General features: G+C 38.6%; 1 protein-coding gene across 8 annotated transcripts in view; it reads left to right on the forward strand.

Moving 5' to 3' along the window:
* Positions 1-21,649, forward strand: part of Frem1 (FRAS1 related extracellular matrix 1) — a 170,360-nt gene that overhangs the window by 113,095 nt on the left and 35,616 nt on the right. For 4 of the 8 annotated variants that reach the window (XM_015502585.2, XM_048783940.1, XM_048783941.1 and 1 more), the window contains 6 exons: positions 845-986; positions 4,025-4,220; positions 6,849-7,113; positions 15,155-15,569; positions 20,002-20,203; positions 20,919-21,063. In XM_015502585.2, coding sequence (XP_015358071.1) covers positions 845-986; positions 4,025-4,220; positions 6,849-7,113; positions 15,155-15,569; positions 20,002-20,203; positions 20,919-21,063 — 1,365 coding nt within the window. Of the gene's footprint in view, positions 1-844; positions 987-4,024; positions 4,221-6,848; positions 7,114-15,101; positions 15,570-20,001; positions 20,204-20,918; positions 21,064-21,649 lie in introns of those variants that run through there. The other 4 variants (XM_048783943.1, XM_048783944.1, XM_048783945.1 and 1 more) reach the window with 4 other exon arrangements.

Here is a 21,649-nt window from a genome sequence, read left to right on the forward strand (position 1 = left end):
TGTTCCCACCCAAGCCTGCTTGCTGTGCCAGCCTGCAGCTCAAGATGCCAGCAGCTACCTGGTGGCTCAAGCCCTGGGCAGAGATGAGGCATGATAAAGAGAACACAGGCTACCAGAACATAACCACAGAGACAAAGAGTATACTAGAGGCCCCCAGATTACCTAAATACTACCAAACTCAGAATGGCATATCACAAAGGGTACTGGAGCACTGTGTATAAGCCACTTAATCTCTTTCAGTAAGCTTCTGTCTATAAAATTACAGTGATAGTACCTGGCCCATTACTTATGGAGCTATTGCAGTGAGTGTTAAATGAAATATTAGAAATAATCATTTTATGAACTGATTTTTTTTTTTTGTACCAGGAATTTAACTCAGAGGCATTCAACCACTGAGCCACATCCCCAGCCCTACTTTGTATTTTATTTAGAGACAGGGTCTCACTGAGTTGCTTAGCACTTCGCTTTTGCTGAGGCTGCCTTTGAACTCGATTCTCCTGCCTCTCAGCCTCCCAATCTGCTGGGATTACAGGCGTGCGCCACTGTGCCTGGCTGAACTGAATTTTTACTTATAAAATTATAAGTTCTACACATGTTAGCAGTTAGAAGTGTTTTAATTATGTGCTACTTTATTCATTGCTGCTGCCTCATTTCTTTTTAGACTTTCGCACGTAAAGTGAAATGAGAGCTTTTTTCATGTCTGCACTTCATTCTCGGCACTTTGGCTATTGAAAATCCTTCCTCAGGTGCTGAAGGGTGGGAACTGTGAGAGTCAATATAAGTATTCCCTGTTAAAGGAACACCTTCCGTTTGCATATCAACCCAGGCATTTCCCTTTTTGCAGGAAGGCTGAAATTGAAATGAATATGGGGGATACCCGTATTATTTCTAGCGCCGTTCTTTCCGCTGTAGACAAAGACTCACCCAGGGAGAAGATTTACTATTTATTTGAAAGGCTTCCCCAACATGGACAACTTCAGCTTAAGGTTAGTGGTTTTAAGGCTTATTTTTTTGAAATTAATATAGTGGTTTTAAATTTGCTCAACACCCATATTTGTGCAATTGAATTTATTCTCAATCATATTTTTTTTTTGTCCAGAGATGAATTTTCCTAAACCAGGGTGAATCATGTCCTTCTAAATTTTCTTAGTCAATTTAAGGCAAATTCAACCAATATTAAGGTTCTTTATTGCTCCCTTCCCCAGAGCTTTTCCCTAAATGCTGAGGGAGGAAGTTACCAGGTAAAGGAAGTTGTCTGGTTCTAAAGAATCTAGCTTCTTCTGAGATATCTTCATTCCCACCAGATTTTTTTTCTTATGATCCGAGTAACTTTTCTCTTTACCATCCACCATGTCAAGTGCAAAACTCCTTCAAATCTACCAGCAACCTCTCTCTCTCTCAGCTAAGATGCAGATCATTCTCAGAAAGATGAAAAATTTGATTTTTTTTCATGACAGTTAGGCCTAGGAAAATATGAAGCGGCTATCTCCAGCTCCTTCTGCTCTAGTCCCCTAACAAATGGAGCCTCTGTCCCCTGACACTATAGTGCAGAGACCTGAAAGTGCAGCCCCCTCCACATGGGACTCCAAACCTTACCTTAGTGTTATCACCTTCTGCCTTTTCAATAAGTCTCAGCAAAGGGAGCCTTCACGTTTCTTTCTCAAACTTCATCCTCCTCTCCAAGCAGTGACAATCCTGTCTCTTCTCTAGGGAGACAGTTCGCTGTACATTTACCAAATTGTTCTGTGTTTTATCTGAGATGAACTTAAAGCTGGAGAGTTGGTGCCCTTACTCTGCAATCCCACTTTCCCTCACCACCCCAGAGACCTCATGCAAAGGTTCCAGTGAGTAACATTTTGCACCAAAAACCCTGGGTAGAAACTTCATGTGGAGGCCATCCCACCCCAGATTGTGACAGCTGCCATACCTGAATCCACGATGCAGTAATTCACATCCCTGATTTGTATCAGGAAACTATAAGCATGGAAACGTTAGGATCCTAGTAGTGGATTCTATTGCTAACTCTTCCAACTGTTTGTGATCTGACAGTACCTCCTTGTTTCACTTTAGTCCTAGAATGGGCCAGATTTCATTCTATTCAGACCATGTGAATGATACTTAAGGATTAGTCACTTGAGAAGGTCTGTCCAGTAATCCGCCAAAATGTTTATTGAATAGTGGAGTCAGACCAGCAACGACCACTAGCAATGCCTGGTGTGATGGTTCGACTGATTTCTTCACACAGTCCTCTGAAGCAGCGAGGATGCTTTCTGTGTGGAACAGCTTGGTTGTCTTAGAGTGTGGGCACCATAGAGAATCAGAGTGAAGAGCAATTGCTGATTTAAATTGAGGTGCAGCTGGGTCCTTATTTCATTTTGAAGAGTAATGAAGCAGAAATGCAGCGAAAGCTCACACATTTGGGTGGCTTGGGAACTGAACTGTTTTGGATATGTGAAAATCCAGATGGGTTCGGATTCCCAGTAGGGCTCGCCACCATTCTCTTGCACCTCCTTCAGGCTCCCCAAGGCTGGGGACCAGGACTCCAGGCCTCCTGGACTGTCTCAAGAGATCATGTTTTCTTGTTGACTTTCCTTGGTTTTTCTCATTTCTAGTCCACTTCTTATTTTCTCCTGCGTTTTGGCTTTCAGATGATTCTGTCAGATCAAATTCCCATTTGAGGGTATAAGAGAAGAGTTTGGTAAAGGCAAGAGAGAGCAAAAAATTGGGTATTCTGTATTTATTTTCCTGGACAAGGTTACAAAGAGGAAAAGTTAAATATAACTGTAGACTTGTCTAGTTTAAAACCAGAAAAAGAATCTGCTTGAAAAAAAAATGTATTTGCAAATAGATCTTATTATGGAAATGAACACTGAGCTTAACGACTACAATATAATTAACTTTCACCCATGAGCCCTGGGGCTGAACGTATGTTGCAAGCATCAAATGGGCAAGAGTATTAAAGAGGAAGAAACCTCATCAAGTAAAATGACAGAGACACAAGTGGCAAGATTATAAAGAGAGAGCAGGACAGAGCTTCTCTGCTAGAAGCCAGGAATCGGTGGAATAATGTATTGAAAGGACATAAAAGGTGAATGATTCATGTTTCTGTCTTAGTTACTTAAATCAGACAGAAAAAGTGCAATATAGTTCATACTGTAAAATTCTAAAATGACATTTTCTTCAGTTATATCAAATTACTTTTTGATGAGCTATTCTTAGGGAAAGCCATGTGTATATCTTAAAACAGCAATAGGATTATTAATAAGATACAGGTTTATTATTTCACTAATACTCTCTCTCTCTCTCTGTTGTAAACTAACTCTCCAGCATAAGAACCTCTTTAAATTGAAAATGCCACAATTTCTGCACCGAGCTCTACAGAATAGATGTTGGCTGGTTTTTAGAAGATTCTGATAAAAATAGTACATGTGATATTTGCAGATTATATTTTTTGCTGATTTAGGATATAAATGTAGGGAGTGATAGGGGTCTGGATCATTTTCTTCAGGCTTCAGTAAAACTAGAAAATGGACTGGAGAATAAAATGCATTCATTCTATTTTTGTCTTATCAGAGAAGCCTAGTAATGAACCACTTTGCAAAAATCGGTTTGATTAGTTGTACAATGATAGGAACTAAAAAAGGGAACTCCAAAAGAAACACATCTAATTTCTAAAGAACACATTCCAGCAGCTCGATTACCCACCTGCTCTCATTAATTGGAATATTTAATCAGCTATGATTGCTGATGATAAATACCTTGAAAGAATCAATGCTATTAAATTGTCACATGACTATGTCAAAAATCCTTTGGTTCAAACTATTTTTTTTTTAGCCACAATCTTAATTTATTTTAACTATTTCTTAGAAAATAGAAAAACAAAGTAACATGGGAAAATGTATTTTGAAATTTCTCTGAAATGTTATTTTTATTGGAGGATTTCAGAGGATATGTATAAAATATTCACTAATTCAACTGGGGAAAAAAAAAACATGGGCAGCTGACTAATTCTGATACCTTTCAGATAGGGAGAGACTGGGTTTCTCTCTCCCTGGGCATGAAATGTACCCAGGAAGAAGTGGATCTGAATTTGCTGAGATACACGCACACCGGGGCAATGGACTCCCAGAATCGAGATAGCTTCACCTTCTACCTCTGGGATGGTGACAACAGATCACCTGCATTTGACTGTCACATCATCATCAAGGATATGGGAAAAGGTAAAAGGTGTTTATTGGGATTAGTTTTATAACTGGAAAAGAGCCGCTACAGGTACTCAACTTTTGTTCCTTTTCCCTGTCTCTCTCATTACCTTTCTTCCTTCTATCCTTCATTCCTGAAATTCTATCATTCATGATTCAATCCTAAACTCCACACCTGCTTCTCCTGGGATCTATGAAATACACAGGAGTAGCCAATCCTATTTCCTATTAGAAATCTAGCCTTGCTCACGATACAGCTCCACAGGCTAATTTAATAGTCAGGGCTTTTTGCTTTAACTAAAATCTTACCAAATTGATGTGCTAACTCTAGTTTTATCTTCAGGAAACACAGTATCATTTGAAAATAGAGTTACAAAGAAAAATATGTCCAATGCAATAACATGAAAGGAAGTAAAGCAAATGTGTTTTTAAATTAAAGAAATAACAAAAAGAAACTTTGAAATTGAAAAAGGTCAAGGTTGTCACTCTTTTCACTTTGAAAGTGCTAGGGTACACTCCTCAGCAATAAAGGATACAGTTGAATTCATTAAGCAGAGCAAGGGAAAAATTATACCACCTTGATGTTTAATTTTATTTTTCCTTTTTTGTTTTCTTATGAGATTGAATATCTTCAAAATCTCATTGACCATTTGTGTTTTTCAATCCAGAAATGACTTGGTATTTACTTCACGTATTTTTTCCTTTTGGATATTCACCTTAAAGTATTGATACAGAACTCCCTATATATTAGAGAGAGGGGACAAAGCAATATGGTGTTTAAGAGTTTGTGCTCTCATTTCAAATGGCTTGAGTACAAATTGTATTTCCATCTTTTACTAATTGTGTAGACACGAGCAGGTTAATTAGCATTTCTATACTTTAGTTTCCTTATTTATGATCTGGGAACATGACATTACTGTATCTCACAGGATGGGTATGAACATGTAAGAGCCCTTAGTCCTGTGCCTGATACAAAGAACAAATTCTGTAGAAACGATTGTTTTTAACGGATCTCAGGTGAATATCATTGGCCCACACATGATCCATTTCTGCAGTATCTAATCATCATACAGTTATGCATTTTCTTTAAAATTGAGGTAAAATATGCATACCTTAAAATGTACAATCTTAGCTGTTTTGAGTGTACAGTTCAGTAGTATTAATTATATGCATATTGTTGTGTATCTAATCTCCAGGATGTTTTCATCTTGCTAAATGAAGAATCCATACTCAATAAATTCCCTAATTTCTTTGCCCTGGTCCCTGGTAACCATCATTTGTTTCTAAGAATTTGACTCCAGGCTAGGTGCCTAATATAAGTGATATCATCTGATATTTGTCTTTTTGTGACTGGCTAGTTTCACTTAGCATAATGCTCTCAGCTTCATCTGTGCTGTAGCATCTGGCAGAATCCACCTTCTTTTTATGGCTAAATAATATTCCATTGTATACATGCATCACATTTTGTTTCTCCATTCAACCATGGAGGGGACTCAGGTAGTTCCCACCTTCTGGAAATTGTGAATAATCCTGCTATGGACGTGAGTGTATAAACAAACCTTTTAAAAATATACAACAAACGTGTGTGCAACTACCACACAATAGGGCCTGAAATATGGCAATAACATCTCTTCCCATCTTCCAGGACAACCATTATCTTGAATTTGGTGTTGTCTTCTAATTTTTCCTTATAGTTTTCTTGACTTATTCATGCAACTAGAAAATGTTTACAAAGTACATCTGTATTGCCATGTGTAGCTATAGTACATTCATTTTTCTAAAGCATGAGTCAGTTGTGTGAATAGACCATAGTTGTTTTATATGCCCACTTTTTTTGCCTTCTTTTTATGGCTGAATAATATTCCATTATATGCATGCATCACATTTTGTTCACTTTTGAAGAGGCATTTGGGTTGTCTCTAGTTTTTTCAAGACAAATAGAGCTCAATGACCATTTTGGTACATGTCTCCTGAGGTACAAGAGTTTCTCTCCAGTACACCCCTGGAGTACAATGGCAGGGCCAATGTATATGTGAATAGCCAATTATACAAAATAGTTCAAATTGTGTGTCAATTTACACTCCCTTCACTGTTGTATGTAACATTATTTTGACTTACATCCTCTTAAACACTTAATATAATCAGACTTCTACATCTTTACTTATCAGAGGGTTATAAGATGGCAATTGATTGTGATCTTGTTTGTATTTCCACAATTACTAATGAGATCAATCATCTTTTTATATCCTTGTTGGCCACACATATTTCCTCTTCATGTGAAATGCCTGATCATTTCTTTCGCATTTCATTTATGATAGTTACATAAGCCAGATGTAGTGGTGCATGCCTGTAATCCCAGTGGCACAGGAGGATTACAAGTTCAAAGCCAGCCTCCACCACTTAGTGAGGCCTTAAGCAGCTTAATGAGACTCTGTCTCAAAATAAAACATAAAAGGGCTAGGATGTGGCTCAGTGGTCAAGCACCCCAGGGTTCAATCCCTGGTACAAAAAAAAAAAAAATTACATAAACCTTCCTATGTTGTGTGTTAATTCAATTTTGACATCAGGCCTTCGTCTTTTACCTTTTCTTGGAACATTCTGTGTTTTTAAATAGGATTCTTGACCACAGCCTCTTCTGCCATGCAGGTGATATTGTCCTTCTTGCAAAACCACTTGTGGTATCTAAAGGCGACAGAGGGTTCTTGACGACTGCCACTCTTCTGGCTGTGGATGGAACAGACAGGCCTGAGGAACTGCTGTATGCCATTACCTCTCCACCGCGGTATGGCCAGGTGGAATATGTCCGCTATCCCGGGGTCCCCATTACAAGCTTCAGCCAAATGGACATAGCGGGGCAGAAGGTCTGCTACATACATAAGAGTGGGGCAGCTGTGCCCAGTGACAGCTTCAGGTGAGACCTATGAAAAGTTCTCTGAACCCTTTCTTTGGATTAATGCTTAGAAAGAGAAAAGGAGTATATTAATGAGCTTTCTTATAGTAACATTTTATTCTATGTGTCTTATGATGTCCTTTTATATATCTTAAATGCGTACCATAAAATTTATTTAAAACAAAAAAAAAAAAAAAGAAGAAAGCAGAATTGAATGCTTTTCCAGCTCAGTCATAGCTGTGTCTCTCTTTTCCTGCCTTGCTATATGAAAGGTAAAGGCTCATAAAATGAGCCTTAAAATGACAGCAGAAAGACAAGAGATCAGGGCCTGTTGCTGAAGAATAAATGCAATAAGCAGATACAAATGCAAGCTCTTCTGTGAGTAGGAGCATGAACAATTGAGGGTCCCAGCTAAGGATACACATAGAAAAGTAATTTCCCTCCTTTTTTAAGTATGTTTTCTGTCTGAGGAAAAGGCATTTATTAGCATAATAAGTTTGGCATAGGTAGACACTGACTTCGGACACAACATGTTCCCATAACTGTATCATAAATCATGTTGTCACAAAGTAGATCATGTTTCCCCACAGAAACAATGTTATAATTGGAGACTGTGCACCTGTTCAAGGATTCAGTATCAAATAAATCATTGGGATGAATAACAATCTGGTGAAAAGGCAAAGATACAACATTAATGAAAATGTATATTCATTTAAAATGTGGAAATTTGTTTCAAGTCACATGAAACAGGAGAAACTCAAGAAGATCTATCATCCAGCAGCTCTCAAAACTGGCCATACCTGAGGTTCTTGACAAAGTGCAGACCCCAAGCAGGGGTGAGGGCTGGGAAATCTGTCTAGCCTTTTGGGGAACCATGGCACATAATCTACCCTGAATTTTACTGATTAAGAAGGAGAGTCTGAGAGCCTAGATTTGTCTGCATACACATGGGGCTTCTGGCTTCCAGTACAATTTTCACCATGTCCAATACAACCTTCTAAAGAACATTATAAAATGATATATATGTGGCAAATTCCTATACTATTCAGTGTGTTCCCATAAAATATTAAGTACTATGGGCATGCCCATGTTTAAATATCACTCCTCTCTGGCATCTACTCTTCCACATTCAATAGATCATGGTGATAAGTACTGTCTAGATGTCAGTAAAGATGACTTCATCTTTTGAGTATTTAAAGTGATTTTTGAAAGATGATCTGGATAGTCCAACAGTTAAACTAACAAAAAATCCAGGGAAGCTGAACAAATATCTTCTTTCATCTCTTGACAGATGTCCTTTAACAAGCAGACAATCATTTAGTTCAACACTATCTTAACCAAGTCATGTATGTATACAGGTATAAATGACTTTTTACCTGTAAAGTATGTAAAACAGTATCTGGCACATAGGGAGAACTAAACAGGTAATAGCTGCTGTCATTAGTGCTCTTATTGTGGTTGTCATTTTTATTTTATTCTTTCCTTGACCCCCTTCCTCCTTTTACAATATCAAACATGGTCCTTAAGAAGGCACGGAGTTACAGAGAGGAGTAGTGCTTATTCTTTTCCTCCTGTTTGCTGATGTAGGCAGGTGATTCTTGGCTTAACACATGAATATCAGATCCAGGGCTTTTTATTTTACACCTGTTTCTGGACTTCTTGCTTCACTCCACTCCTGCTCCCCCCAGTCAAGGGCCATAGGAGAATCTGCTGAAGACATTAATGGCCATTGGAGAAACCAGTACCCTGCTAGAGAAGCCAATGAGTGAATGTGCACAGATGTTGAGAAATAAAGGCTAGGTCCTAATCTAATGGTGAGGCTAGAAGATAAAATCTCTCTGTGTAAGGATGGGTGATATTACAGAAATTTTCCTCATTTGCAGCCATAGAAATTCATATTAGATAGCATTTTAGAAATAATTTATCCCAGGAATTTCAACATTTCAAAATCCTCAGAATTACAAAATACAAATTCTTGGGTCTCATCCCATAGAGGCAGCTTTGGTAATCTCTGTTCAGGCCCAGGTTCTGAATTTGTAGTAGCCCTGCAGACACTTCTAACGGTCAGGACTAGCAGTCATTGGATTGGTCTAGTCCTTTGATCTGAGTATATTCCCAGGAGCCTTGATAATTTCCAGAAGCCCTGGCAGGCCCTCCCAGAGACAGAAGATGAGGAGGCTGAATTGATGGTGCTTTGGGCTCTTCCTTTAATTTGTTTTGTTTGTTTTTTTGATTCTTTGTTTTCTAGTTTGTATTATACACTTGGCTTCTGGGTAAGATTTTCTTTAGCAAAAAGGCTATGGTTCTATTTCCTAAAGCCCATGCTTTGTATCCCAGGGATATAGAGATGCTGTAGGCTGGTACAGACCCAGGTACTGATTACAGAACAGGGAATCAAGAGTGAAGAACTATTCCTTGTCAGTTCTCTCTACCTTTATGATGTTCAAGGGGGAAGTCTCAGGTTGGTGCTATGTCTTTACCATCCCTTCACATTTAGTTTTCCCTTTTTAACAGTGTGTAGGCCTCAGACTCTGAACCATTGGGAAATAATATCTAGCTGGAATTAAAAATATTGTTTTCTTTTTATTTATTTATTTATTTATTTATTTATTTTTATTGGTTGTTCAAAACATTACAAAGCTCTTGACATATCATATTTCATACATTAGATTCAAGTTGGTTATGAACTCCCAATTTTACCCCAAATACAGATTGCAGAATCACATCGGTTACACATCCACATTTTTACATAATGCCCTATTAGTAACTGTTGTATTCTGCTACCTTTCCTATCCTCTACTATCCCCCCTCCCCTCCCCTCCCATCTTCTCTCTCTACCCCATCTACTGTAATTCATTTCTCTCCTTGTTCATTGTTATACAAAATTACATATAAGAGGTTGTGAGGGGAATGGGAAAAAATATTGTTTTCTTATATTAAATTTTGCAGTAGTTATGGAATCAAGTTTTTAGAACATAAAACTTACAGTTTTTAGTAGTTAAAAGAGTTCCTTGTAAGTACATTTCTTTATGTAAACAAAATAAATCAGTATTGAACAAAATAGTAAATAACAAGAGTATAGTTAGTACGGGCATGTGGACAAAAATTATGATAGTGGTCTTGAAATGACTCAAGATCAGGAAACAGGGATACAGGGAGAAACAAACCAATCTCTTGGTTTACATGTAAGAAGCCAGCATTGCTTGAGCACCTACAGCATACAAGGCAGTGTACCAGCCTTTTTTCTGTACGTTATTTCCCTTATGCCTCACACCCCCACCTTGGGAGAGACTCAGTTATTACCATTGTATGCATGAGAAAACCAAAGTACCAAGAGACAAAGGAAGCCACCTAAATTGACATCACTGAGTATCAGAATTGAGTTTGGGGATAAGGGTTCATTTCCTTTGGAGAGTTCTTTCCATTCTACCTTGTTGTACCCAAAATTTGTGGACTCTGAGTTTGTGCAAAGGAACCTCCTCAATGTGTCCTTCTGGGTTTTGGCCAGCAGTTTTACATATTTATAAGGGAAGAGCCTAGCATCTGCCCAAGACCCGCTTTTTAATCTTGTCATTTCACTAACCCAATCATGGACTGCTGTGTTGTTTGTCAAGTGGCGCTAAACCAAAGCCGAAAGCCTGTTTTAATGAAAGTGTGATCGTGGTGCTTTTTAAAAATTAAATATATGCAACCAATCTAATCACCTAAATTTATGTTGCTTGCTGTTAAATTTGGCAAGGAATTTGGCTGGGTAGAAGAGATAAATTCTGTGGCAGAGGATTTTGCCCCCTTCCTTTTGAATGTAAGATATGGCAGCATTAATTAAACAGGGGAGTTTAATGGTCAGATTTTACCTTCTGCAAAAATATTTTGTGAATCATAAATTTCCCCTGCATTGTTTGGTGCTGCTGGCCTGGAAGAGAGATTTGGCAGCATGTTCTAGGACAGATGACACCAAGTGATTAGCAAGCTGACTTCAGCTGCTGGCAGCCGGGTACTAAAAGAACATGCTAATGTCCTCCATTTTGACATGCCGGCTGGACTTTTTTTTTTCCTGAGGAGCTGGCACTATTTATGATTCCATTTTTATCTTTTAAATGCCATGACAGATGGCAGATTCTTCAGCCAACTCTAATGCCAGGAAATGCAGAAAGCTTGAAAGCACCGTGGCAATGGTGAAATCAGACCAGGCAGACACCCCAGACAAATCTGAGAGTCATCCCCCAAATTTCATGAGAATGGTGGTCATCTTGGCTGCATCCCTCTGTTGGTGGCGGTGGGGGTTGGGGGGTTTGCAATAAGGGAATTAAACAAAACAGACCCACAGAAGGAGCTGCCACCTCCTTATTACCAGTGTCCTCACCTCAGAGTGGGTACCAACACAGCTTTAAATCTTGAGAATATATTTACAAGATTTTTACTGGATGGGGGTGCAGCTTTTAGAAGATCATCTGGTTGACTGCTGCAGACAGCAGCAGTACTGACCTTGTTTCACTTGCTCCGCTAGCTTCATTTTGACTGGGAAGCCAACCATAACCATTCACTTTGTCTCTCTCTCTGATAATGTCTCTCTGCCTGGGAGTAGTTTGCATTGTTACTCATGAAAGTGGAATGATGTATTTGATCCAGTCATGTTTAGAAATTGCATCCTTTTCACCCCTGGCTTATTAGCTTTAGGTCAGTGCAGACAGCTGCCTTGGCGTCCCAGCTGGGAGCACTGGCCTCAGTAAACATCTTTCTTACCCTTCCAGGGTCCCTGGCCTGTTTGCCCTCATTCCCATCTGTCTGATGGCAGGCTGCCTATTTCCAATGTGGTCACATCCCAGTCATCAGGAAGAGAGGAGTTTGAGGTGGACAGCCAGGGTCATAAGACAACTTCAGTGCCCTCATAGAAATCACACACACACATAAAGTAAATGCAGTGGTGCTGTCACAGAACTTTGAGGACCCCATCCCAAAAGGACATTTTCAGAACCAAGTCTCCAGAGAGGGAAGTCAGAGTTAGATATTAAAAATGGCCACCTTGGATGGAGCCCTGGTGTTCACCTGAGCTCACGTTGAATTTCCCTGTCTGTCTTTCCACCCTTTACCCTTTCTTCTCCTTCCTTCTCTGCTGACATTTGACACACTTTTAATGGGGGCACAAAGTCTTTAACCCCACAGTTAATGCCAATACTAAAAAATGCAAGTCCTTTGGCGCCACTGGTGCTAGACCTTATCAGTGGCTGGTTTAAAACTCTCTACAAGGATACGTTTGACATAGGGATGTGGTAGGGAATATAGAGCCATTTTATTTGTGAAACAGGAGGTGTAAAACACATTTCAGGAGGAGGAAAATGGAAAAGAAGAATTTGGAATCACTGAGGAGATGCCTAGCCACCTTCTTGTCTTGGATCAGATGAAAAGATGTAGGGGGAAAGGAGAATATGAAAAAGTAATAGGAAAAAAATAGAATCAAGGCAGCACTCCATGAAAGGCTGTGAAAAAGAGCATCATTTTTATCCCTAGACATGCATATCTTTGAGATTGTCAGGGTGATTCAAGTAAGAAATTTCAAGAATACACAGATGTTTTCTAGGTGCACTTTTTGTTTTTGTAAAATATTAATGTTATAAATACCTCTTACTCCAGTAACAAAATGGAACAATTTGCTTAGGATATATTAATCAAAGCTTTAGCTTTACAAAAGGAAAACTGATTGATTTGTTTTAAGGAAACTAATTTGGCTCAGTCTAAAATTCTGAGAGTATTAAATAGCTTTATTCAAACTATACAAAAATGATGCTATAAATAAAAAAGGAAAAAAAAAAGATCACATTCCTTTTTCTGTGTATCACATGTTTTCCTTGTAAGCAGTCTTAGTAACTAGATAATTTAAAAGCTCAAAAACTTTAGCCTAGCCTTCAAAGCAAAATCTGTACTCAGCCAGCCTCCTCTCTCTTTACTTTTCATCGAATTGTTCTTCTCCTGGACTCCTATACAGGAGGCTGGGTGACTTGCTGTGCTCTCCTGGTTTGGTTTCAGGTTCCATCATAGTCAAAAGTAAAGCAACAGGGCGAGGTTGTGGCTCAGTAGTAGAGCACTTGCCTAGCAAGTGTGAGGCACTGGGTTTGATTCTCAGCACGGCATATAAATTAATAAATAAAAATAGAGGTTCATCAGATAAAAATAAAAGTCCAATATATATATTAAAGCAACAAACCTCAAACTCTGAAGGATGAGACATAATTGCAAAGAATAATTTGTTAGTCATATTTGCCAGGTTAGTAAAACAAATATAACCCACGTCTTCTCTAGTTAAAAAAAAAAAAACCCTGCTAAAGACAGTTTTATATAATTTAATGTTATATTATAGTACAATATTTTAAAAGATTTTTACATGAGTAAACATAAGAGGGTATCCTTCTTTCATGAATATTTCTAACTATTGTACATGGAGGAAAAACTAATAAGATGTATGTGTTAGTCAGCTTGTCATTTCTGTGACCAAAATACTTGACAAGAACAACTTGAAGGTGAAAAGGTTTATTCTAGGATCAGTCCATGGTCAGCTGATCCCATCGCTCTTGTCCTGAGGTGAGGCATGACATCATGGCAGGACACGGCCAGAGGAAAGCTGCCCAGTTCAGGATAGGAGAGAGAGAGAGAGAGAGAGAGAGAGAGAGAGAGAGAGAGAGAGAGACTTCCTCAGCACATCTCCAGTGACCTAATTCCTCCAATAAGGTCTCACCTTCCAGTAATCCATTAATCCACTGATGAAGTCAGAGCCCCCAAGTCCAACCTCTTTGGGAGACATTTTAGATCCAAACCATAACAACATACAGGTCTGTGATTAATTCTAAATACATTCCTTTGGTCTATGGTACATTTGTCAATCTCATCTGATAGTACTGATTTCCTAACTTTTTGGAGTTTTAATATTGTGGTTTGTTTGTATAATTTTATGGTACTTGATTTTCTTTGAAATTTAAATACTACATTGAAATGTTATAAAGATCATTTAAATTAGTATGATTGTGAGGCTGATTGCAGTGGGTAGGGTATGTTTTAGTGATCAAAATACACAAAAGCACATTACGGTATCACAAGACCAAGATTATAAGAGGATTGACTTACCTTGAAGGTGTATCCTTTCAGCTTTCTCATTATAATTTTGCATTTGTTCTCAGGTGCCACAACTCTTTCTTGGTGGATTGCTAAACCAGCATTTATTAGAAACTCTATGAGAGCAAAGGGTGTTGATCAAAACATATGAGTTCAAGTCCCAGTCCATCTCTTACCTTCCTCATGATTTCCCACAAAATTTCTGAATCTTTCTTTTAATCAGGGAAAAAAATCCTTGTCTACTCTGACTCCTACACATTCTTTTTCTGATTTCTACACATTTTAAAAAGAGCATTCAAACCGTAAGAAACAATCACCTCTCATATTATTGTTGAGTTGAATGGTACTTGGTGATCATCTGATTCATTCCATGAAATTTATGGAAGAGGGAAAATGAGAACCAGAAAGGGGAAATGAGTTAGGTAAGATTACATGTCTGATTAATGTGCTCTTCTTTTAGGAGATTTACCAAGAAAACACAAATAGAATGAGTTAAGCAATTTCCGTCTATTCAGCTCTTCATTATATTGGTTCCCCAACTCTCAGTCTTAAAAATTTAGGTTATTAACATTTCCAAGAAAAAGTACAATTGCAAAATTTTAATTACATAAAGTGAGTATACCCTTAAAACTCCTATAATGGGTCTGGTTGTATGTGTATAATTCCTGATTGGGACAAGGAATAACACTAAGTAGTGACAAGCCTACCTCTTCCATCCCAAGAATCTATCACCAAAGTTTCTGAGAAAATACACTTGGTCGTAGAATGGTCAATTTATGTGTTACCCAGCGACTGGTTTAATGATAGAAAGGCATCTTCTGAAAGATCTGTCCTTGATTTTTCTTATGAGTTACAATACGACATATCTTTTAGTAAAGGTGTGTATTATTATCATTTCATTCCAGTAGATGGTGACACAAGAATCCATGCTGAAGGCTGCCTTGCCTCTCTTTGCCAGATTCATCGTCAGCAACGGACTGTGGACCAAGCACGGGGTGTTTGAGATCACACTGGAGACTGTAGACAGAGCCTTGCCTGTGGTCACCAGGAACAAGGGGATGAGGCTGGCCGAGGGGGCCATGGGCCTGCTTTCTCCTGACCTCCTCCAGCTGACTGACCTTGACACTCCTGCCGAAAACCTCACCTTCCTCCTGATCCAGCTCCCACAGCATGGCCAGCTCTACCTGCGGGGAACTGTACTGCTTCGACACAACTTCACTCAGTGGGATGTGGACAGCGGGAATGTGGCCTATCAGCACTCTGGAGGCAGCTCCCAGATTGACCACTTCACTTTCATGGCCACAGATAGGACAAACCAAGGCTTTGTTGTGGATGGGAGGGTGCGAGAAGAGCCTGTTCCATTCACCATTCAGGTAAGTATGGCAATTGTGCAGTCCCAGGCAGGGATATGAGGAAAGTAGCTTCAACATTTATTTCCTTATTTCCTTCCCATTTCCAGTCAGATATGGATTGTGCATCTATAGTATGCCAGGCACATTAATGTGACTAAAACAATGCGGTCCCTGTATATGGCCTAGGGACTGGCCTTAGGAGTGGGCAGTAGTATAGAAAGGAACGAAAACATGAACCTCAGAGTCAGACAAACTTAGGTTTGAATTCCTGCTTTATCACTTATTTGTTGTGTGACTTTTAAAGATTCTTTAGCTCTCTTGGATCTACCTTTCCTTCCTTGAAAAACATGCCTTCGGCACTGTGATAGGAATTAAATAAGATTCGGTGTCCAAGGAACTAGCATGTTGCCTGAAACATATTTGATATTCAGTTATAAAACATGAATAACTATGCTATTATTACGATGCTTATTGGTCCATATCATCTACTGGCATTTTACAGTTTTCCTGTGTGTGTGTATGTGTATGTGTGTGTGTGTGTGTGTGTGCTTGCACAGGCACACATGTGCAAATGTGTAGTGAGGATCAAATCCAGTGCCTGATGTGCGCTAAGCATGCCCTCTACTTCTGAGCTATATCCCCAGCCTTCTGTTTTCAACTAAACATATGAAAACTTACAAGACAGAATTGCTATTACCTGTACAACAATAATGAAGATAATAATAGCAGCAGCTACAATTATTGTTAACTGAAGATCAGACCCACTTCACATGAATCTCATTTGGTTATCATAAAAGTCCTATGAAGTATGCTTTGTTATCTACATTTTAGAGATGAAGAAACTGAGGTTCAGAAGTTCAATAATTTGATCCAATACATACAAAGACCTCAAGTCTTTCTGATCCCCAATTCTGTGTTCTTTCTCTGGCACTATACCTCCACTTTTGTTGACTTTTACAATACTTCCTGAAGGGTACAATGTGTTTTTTCTTATTTTAATCAAAGCACATCAAGTATGTTCTGGCTCTGCAACCCTGGAATCTACCCTCCTTGGGTGGAGTTCACCCCTTTCTACACACTTCCACCAATGGCAAAATATATATAATTTTGCCTCTTTGTTCAGAGTACTCTCTGACTAGTAAAATAATCATTTTTCCGTGCTCTTTAGTCTCTATGTTAGTTAGAATTTTCCATAAAACACAGAATAGACTGTGTGTGTTTGTGTGTATGTGTATAAATGATACACAGTATGCACATATCTATACCTTTATCTATGGGTATAGAGATAATATAGATACATGTAGAAAGTCTGAGAGAGACACAGAGAGAGGTTGATCTCCTTTAAAGAACTGGTTCATGCTACTGCAGAGCCTGGCATATCCAAGATACCTAGAGCAGGCTGACTGATAAAAATTCTAGCAGGAGATTATGTCGCAGCCTTGAGTCCAAGGGTGCTCTTGGACAAGTTCCTTCCTCTTTGCAGGAACTTGGTCTTTTCTTGTAAGGCCTGCAATGGATTGGATGAGGCCCACTCACACTACAGAGAGCAATCTGCTTTACTCAAAAGTCTACTGATTAAAACATTAATTGCTTCTAAAGCAGAGCCCAGCAGTGTTGACACATACAATTAACCTTCACAGTCTCTATCTAAGGCAGGGAATCATGATAACATCGAGTAGGTACTAGATTGTCTTTGGCATGAGGGAGGTCTGGGAAATGTAAGGAGATTATGATGTATTGGGAAAGAAGAGAAGGTTTTGATGTCACTGATACAATATGTGAGAAGTAAGTTGTACTTTTAAAAACCATTGCTTTCATTTATTTTTAAATTAATGTCTTAATTGTTATTAGTCTCTTCCCACTCTTTGGGTCATTAGTATCTTTTTCTTGATTTCTCACTTTCCACTCCAGTTTGAGAAGTGTCACCTGCAACAGTGAATAATTTTATGGTCTGTTTGGCTGCAGATTTATAAGAGTTATAAATTCTGTGTGCAGACATAAGAGTTACTTCCTATAGTTCAGAGAAGAGATAGAAAAGGGGGGTAGAGTTTGAGGAACGTACCAGAACTTAAATCAGGTCTCTCCCAACACCAGCAACTTATTTTAAGGACCTTGCTATAATAGAGTTATCTCTTGGAAGTTGTGGATTACTGATAGAAAAATATTGGATATATGTTTTAAGGCTTATTTTCCATCAAAAGAACAAGGTTTTCCTTGAAAAAACAGTATTATTATGTGTAAAAGCCTCATGAGAAGAGCCTCATACTTTGTTCCCAAATGCCTATGAAGCTCCTGGTCTCTCCGAGTAGTGGTAACGCAGTTAGGAAGTGACTGGCCCTTTCAGCAGTGTGGAGAGATGGCACCCTTGTCTGCTGCCTCTAAGAGTTCTTTCTGCTGAGACAATATGAACTCAACTGCCACTGAGTGATGAATTAGTCCAAATAAATCTACTAAGCATGAGTGAAAAACTTTTATGGTGGTACCTGGGTAATGGAGGGCAAGAATACATGCAAACCACAGGTGGACTTGACTGATACCATCAGGCATAACCTAACATTCATCATGTCCATCAACCAATATTGATGCAACCTGTAGTCCTCTTATAGAGGGGGACAGGGTTTGGGGTGAAGGAGAAAGGAGCAAGGAGCCTGCCTTGTGGTCTATGGTTCTGGCATAGGTGGGATGATTTTCATAAATCCAACACAAGTTATCATGGGATGTAGCCTGTTTTAAAAGTCTTGCCCTCCAGCATTTAAAAATGCTTCTGGTATACTGATCCAGAAGACCTGCTTTTGAAGAAGCCAGAAGTTTAATAAGACTAGGGTATATTTGAGCCTGAGAATGCCCAGAGGCACAACAGGAGACCATGTAACTAAGGTTCAGATATTATTATTTTTTAAACAAAACACTACAACAAGCATTGATTACATTTTTAATACTTGCTTTTAAAGAAAATGTGACATCAAAAAAATTAAAACAACCATCCTACATTCAGCTCTTGATTGTCTTCGAGGATTTCTTACATGGCACTCTGTCCATGAGCCATCTCTCTTACTGGCCATCATGGGGGTGGGAGCTTCTCTCAAAAACTGAAAAATAACTTATTATTACTTATTCATCTTATCATAATATACAAGATTATGTAGGATGTTACCATTGACATGAATTCTTTGGTTCACTAGGGTGAACTAAGGTTTATGGTAGTATCATTTGGGGGTAAAAAAAATCAGGAATTGTGAGATTAGGAGTGGGTTGAATGATGGTAGTACTCTTGTACCCATTTTCTAGTACTGATGTTGAATTTGTGTTAATTTATCCAAACCTGTTCATCCTTAACGACCACGGTCATTTGCAAGATGGACTGAGCTCCATACCACCACACCTGGACGAAGTCCTTTGTAGAGTTAGAACACATGCTCCTGTTCCCACTCATGATGGATCCCCCTTCCACGTCCTCACAAAACCAAACTACTTTGTGTCATGTGGTCCTCATTCTCAATGAAACAAGTATGAAAAAAATCACTTTCACAATTTTCTTATTGTTTTAGTCAGTTGTTTTGCTGCTGTGACTAAAAGACCTAACCAGAACAATTGTAGAGGAGGAAAAGTTTATTTGGGGGCTCATGGTTTCAGAGGTCTTAGTCTATAGACAGCTGGTTGCATTCCTTGGGGCTCAAGGTGAGGTGGAAGAGTGTAGTGGAGGAAAATGGCTCACATGATGAATAGGCAGCAGAGAGAGAGACTCCATTCCAGATAACAAAATATGCACCCAAAAGGCACACCTCCAATGACTTACCTCCCCCATCTGCACCCTTCCCACCACCAGTCACCACTTGGTTAATCCTGTCAGGGGATTAATTCACTGATTGGGTTAAGGCTCTCATAACCCAATTATTGCTCCTCTAAACCTTTTTGCATCGTCCCACACATGAACTTTTGGGGAACACCTCACATCCAAACCATAACAATTCTATGGTATTTCTATTTTTATTCAACATTTTCACCATTTGAACAAAAGCATGTTTAAAAAAATCTATGTATTCTTGAACTTTTATAACTGTTTCTATAAATCATTGAACACTGAAAAAATGTGGAAATCCTTTTGTTGTACTAATATTAAGTAAGCAATGTAATTCTTGTATTTGTTCAATGAATATTCCCTGGGCTTTGGTATGGCCCAGGCCTTGAGCCATGGTGTTTTGCCCTCATGCAACTTACATCCTGTGGGAGAGTCAGACATTAGACAAACTTAGCTTGGCAGAAACTTGGCTTTTGTTCCAGACACTGTGGTATTCACTGAGGATATTGTGAACTATAGTATTTAGCAGAAATCAACAAATGAGTATGAGCAATCTGAAATTTGAGTTTGTCATTGTTGGACCACGAAAGCCCTACAGCCCATGGGGTGAGAAACCTTTTTGGATAACATTGTACATAATTATTGATGATTCAGGTGGAGCATTTGGATAAAATAGCCCCTCGGATCACACTCTTGCGTTCCCCTTCACAAGTGGGACTCCTGAAAAACGGCTGTTACGGGATTTACATCACTTCTCGAGTGTTGAAGGCATCGGACCCTGACACCGAGGACCATCAGATAATCTTTAAGATTTTACGAGGCCCACTACACGGACATTTGGAGAACACAACAACAGGTACTGGCTTCCTTAATCCTTTTAACTGCCCATTTTGAAATACCCAGTGGCTGGCAGGACTGGAGAGTAATTTAATTAAGGGCAGGTCTGTTTGGTAAACACTCTCCAGGGCTTACTGATACGTGCAGCTTATAAATCAATATTGGTGCTAAAGAGGGTTTGAAGTTAAATTCACCTTGACAGGAGAATCAAAAACTGATATACAGCTGTTTGCTGTTTATAGTTATTTTTTTAACAGCCAGACTGTAATATATTCAGAAGAACCCACAGTGCCAGGGCCAGATTCATATTTGTAACTAATGTTTAATTCTATCATGAATTCTAAATGATATGTGTTCTTTAAAAAAATGAGTTTCCTAACAGTTTTTCTGTATTGTATATTATTTCTACTTTATGAAGACAATGATCATAATATATAACTAAACAGGATGCTTCAGAATTATAGATATTTGTTACTACATCTTCCTGCTACCCTTCCCAATATTTTTATATTTTTAAAGGCAAATATTTCTGGAGAATAGTAAATGTAAAGCTTAATTTGGGTTCATTGCATTTGAATTTTAAGATAGGTTGCAGCAATGTTACTTATTTTTTTCAATGTACTTTGGCTAATCTCTGAAGCTGTGTTTCAAATAAAATAGTCGTACAGTTTTATCAGCTCTAATGTAATGTTTTGATGATTATCCATGAGATTTATTGATTTCTCTTTTTGTAGGTGAATTTATCCATGAGAAATTTAGCCAAAAGGACTTATACAGTAAGACCATTCTTTACATCATAAACCCATCTTTGGAAGTAAATTCAGATATTGTGGAATTTCAAATCATGGACCCCACAGGGAACTCTGCCACTCCTCAAATGTAAATTCTTTTGATTATTCAACAGTCCTGCTTGAAATATCCAAAATGTATCTTATTAAAAAAGTGAAATGATCTTTTCAAACACAATCCAAGAACATAAATTGATAGACCATTTCATAAGCTCATAGAATTTTGGAGAAGGAAATTTCTTTTGATTACTGCCTAGTAATGGAAAGCTAATAACTTCACAGAGTATGGAAACATTAAAGGCAAGTTGTACAGTGTCATTCATGTTGTGTGTGGAAATGCACAACACTTCCACACACAGAGGTACTGTCCTGCCAGTTCGCTGGTATCCAGGGCTGAGCTTGCTGGCTCATGTGTAAACCTGCAGCCAGAGGTCACTCTAGGACCATTTTAGTAACTATAGTCGCCTAAAATATCTACGACAGGGAAGAATGAAGCACTGAAGAAGGGTTGGCCAAACATCTTGTCTCACCCAAAATGAAACCAAACCAATACTTTAAACTGCCTTCACAAGTTAATAAGTCTACTACAGGTAAGATAGTGAGGAGGAAGATAGTCTTGGGTATAAAGTGACATTTGGAAGTATATAAAATGTACAATGCTAAGAATAACAAGTTCT

This window comes from Marmota marmota, unplaced genomic scaffold, assembly GCF_001458135.2.
Source record: "Marmota marmota marmota unplaced genomic scaffold, marMar, whole genome shotgun sequence".
Lineage (NCBI taxonomy): Eukaryota > Metazoa > Chordata > Mammalia > Rodentia > Sciuridae > Marmota > Marmota marmota.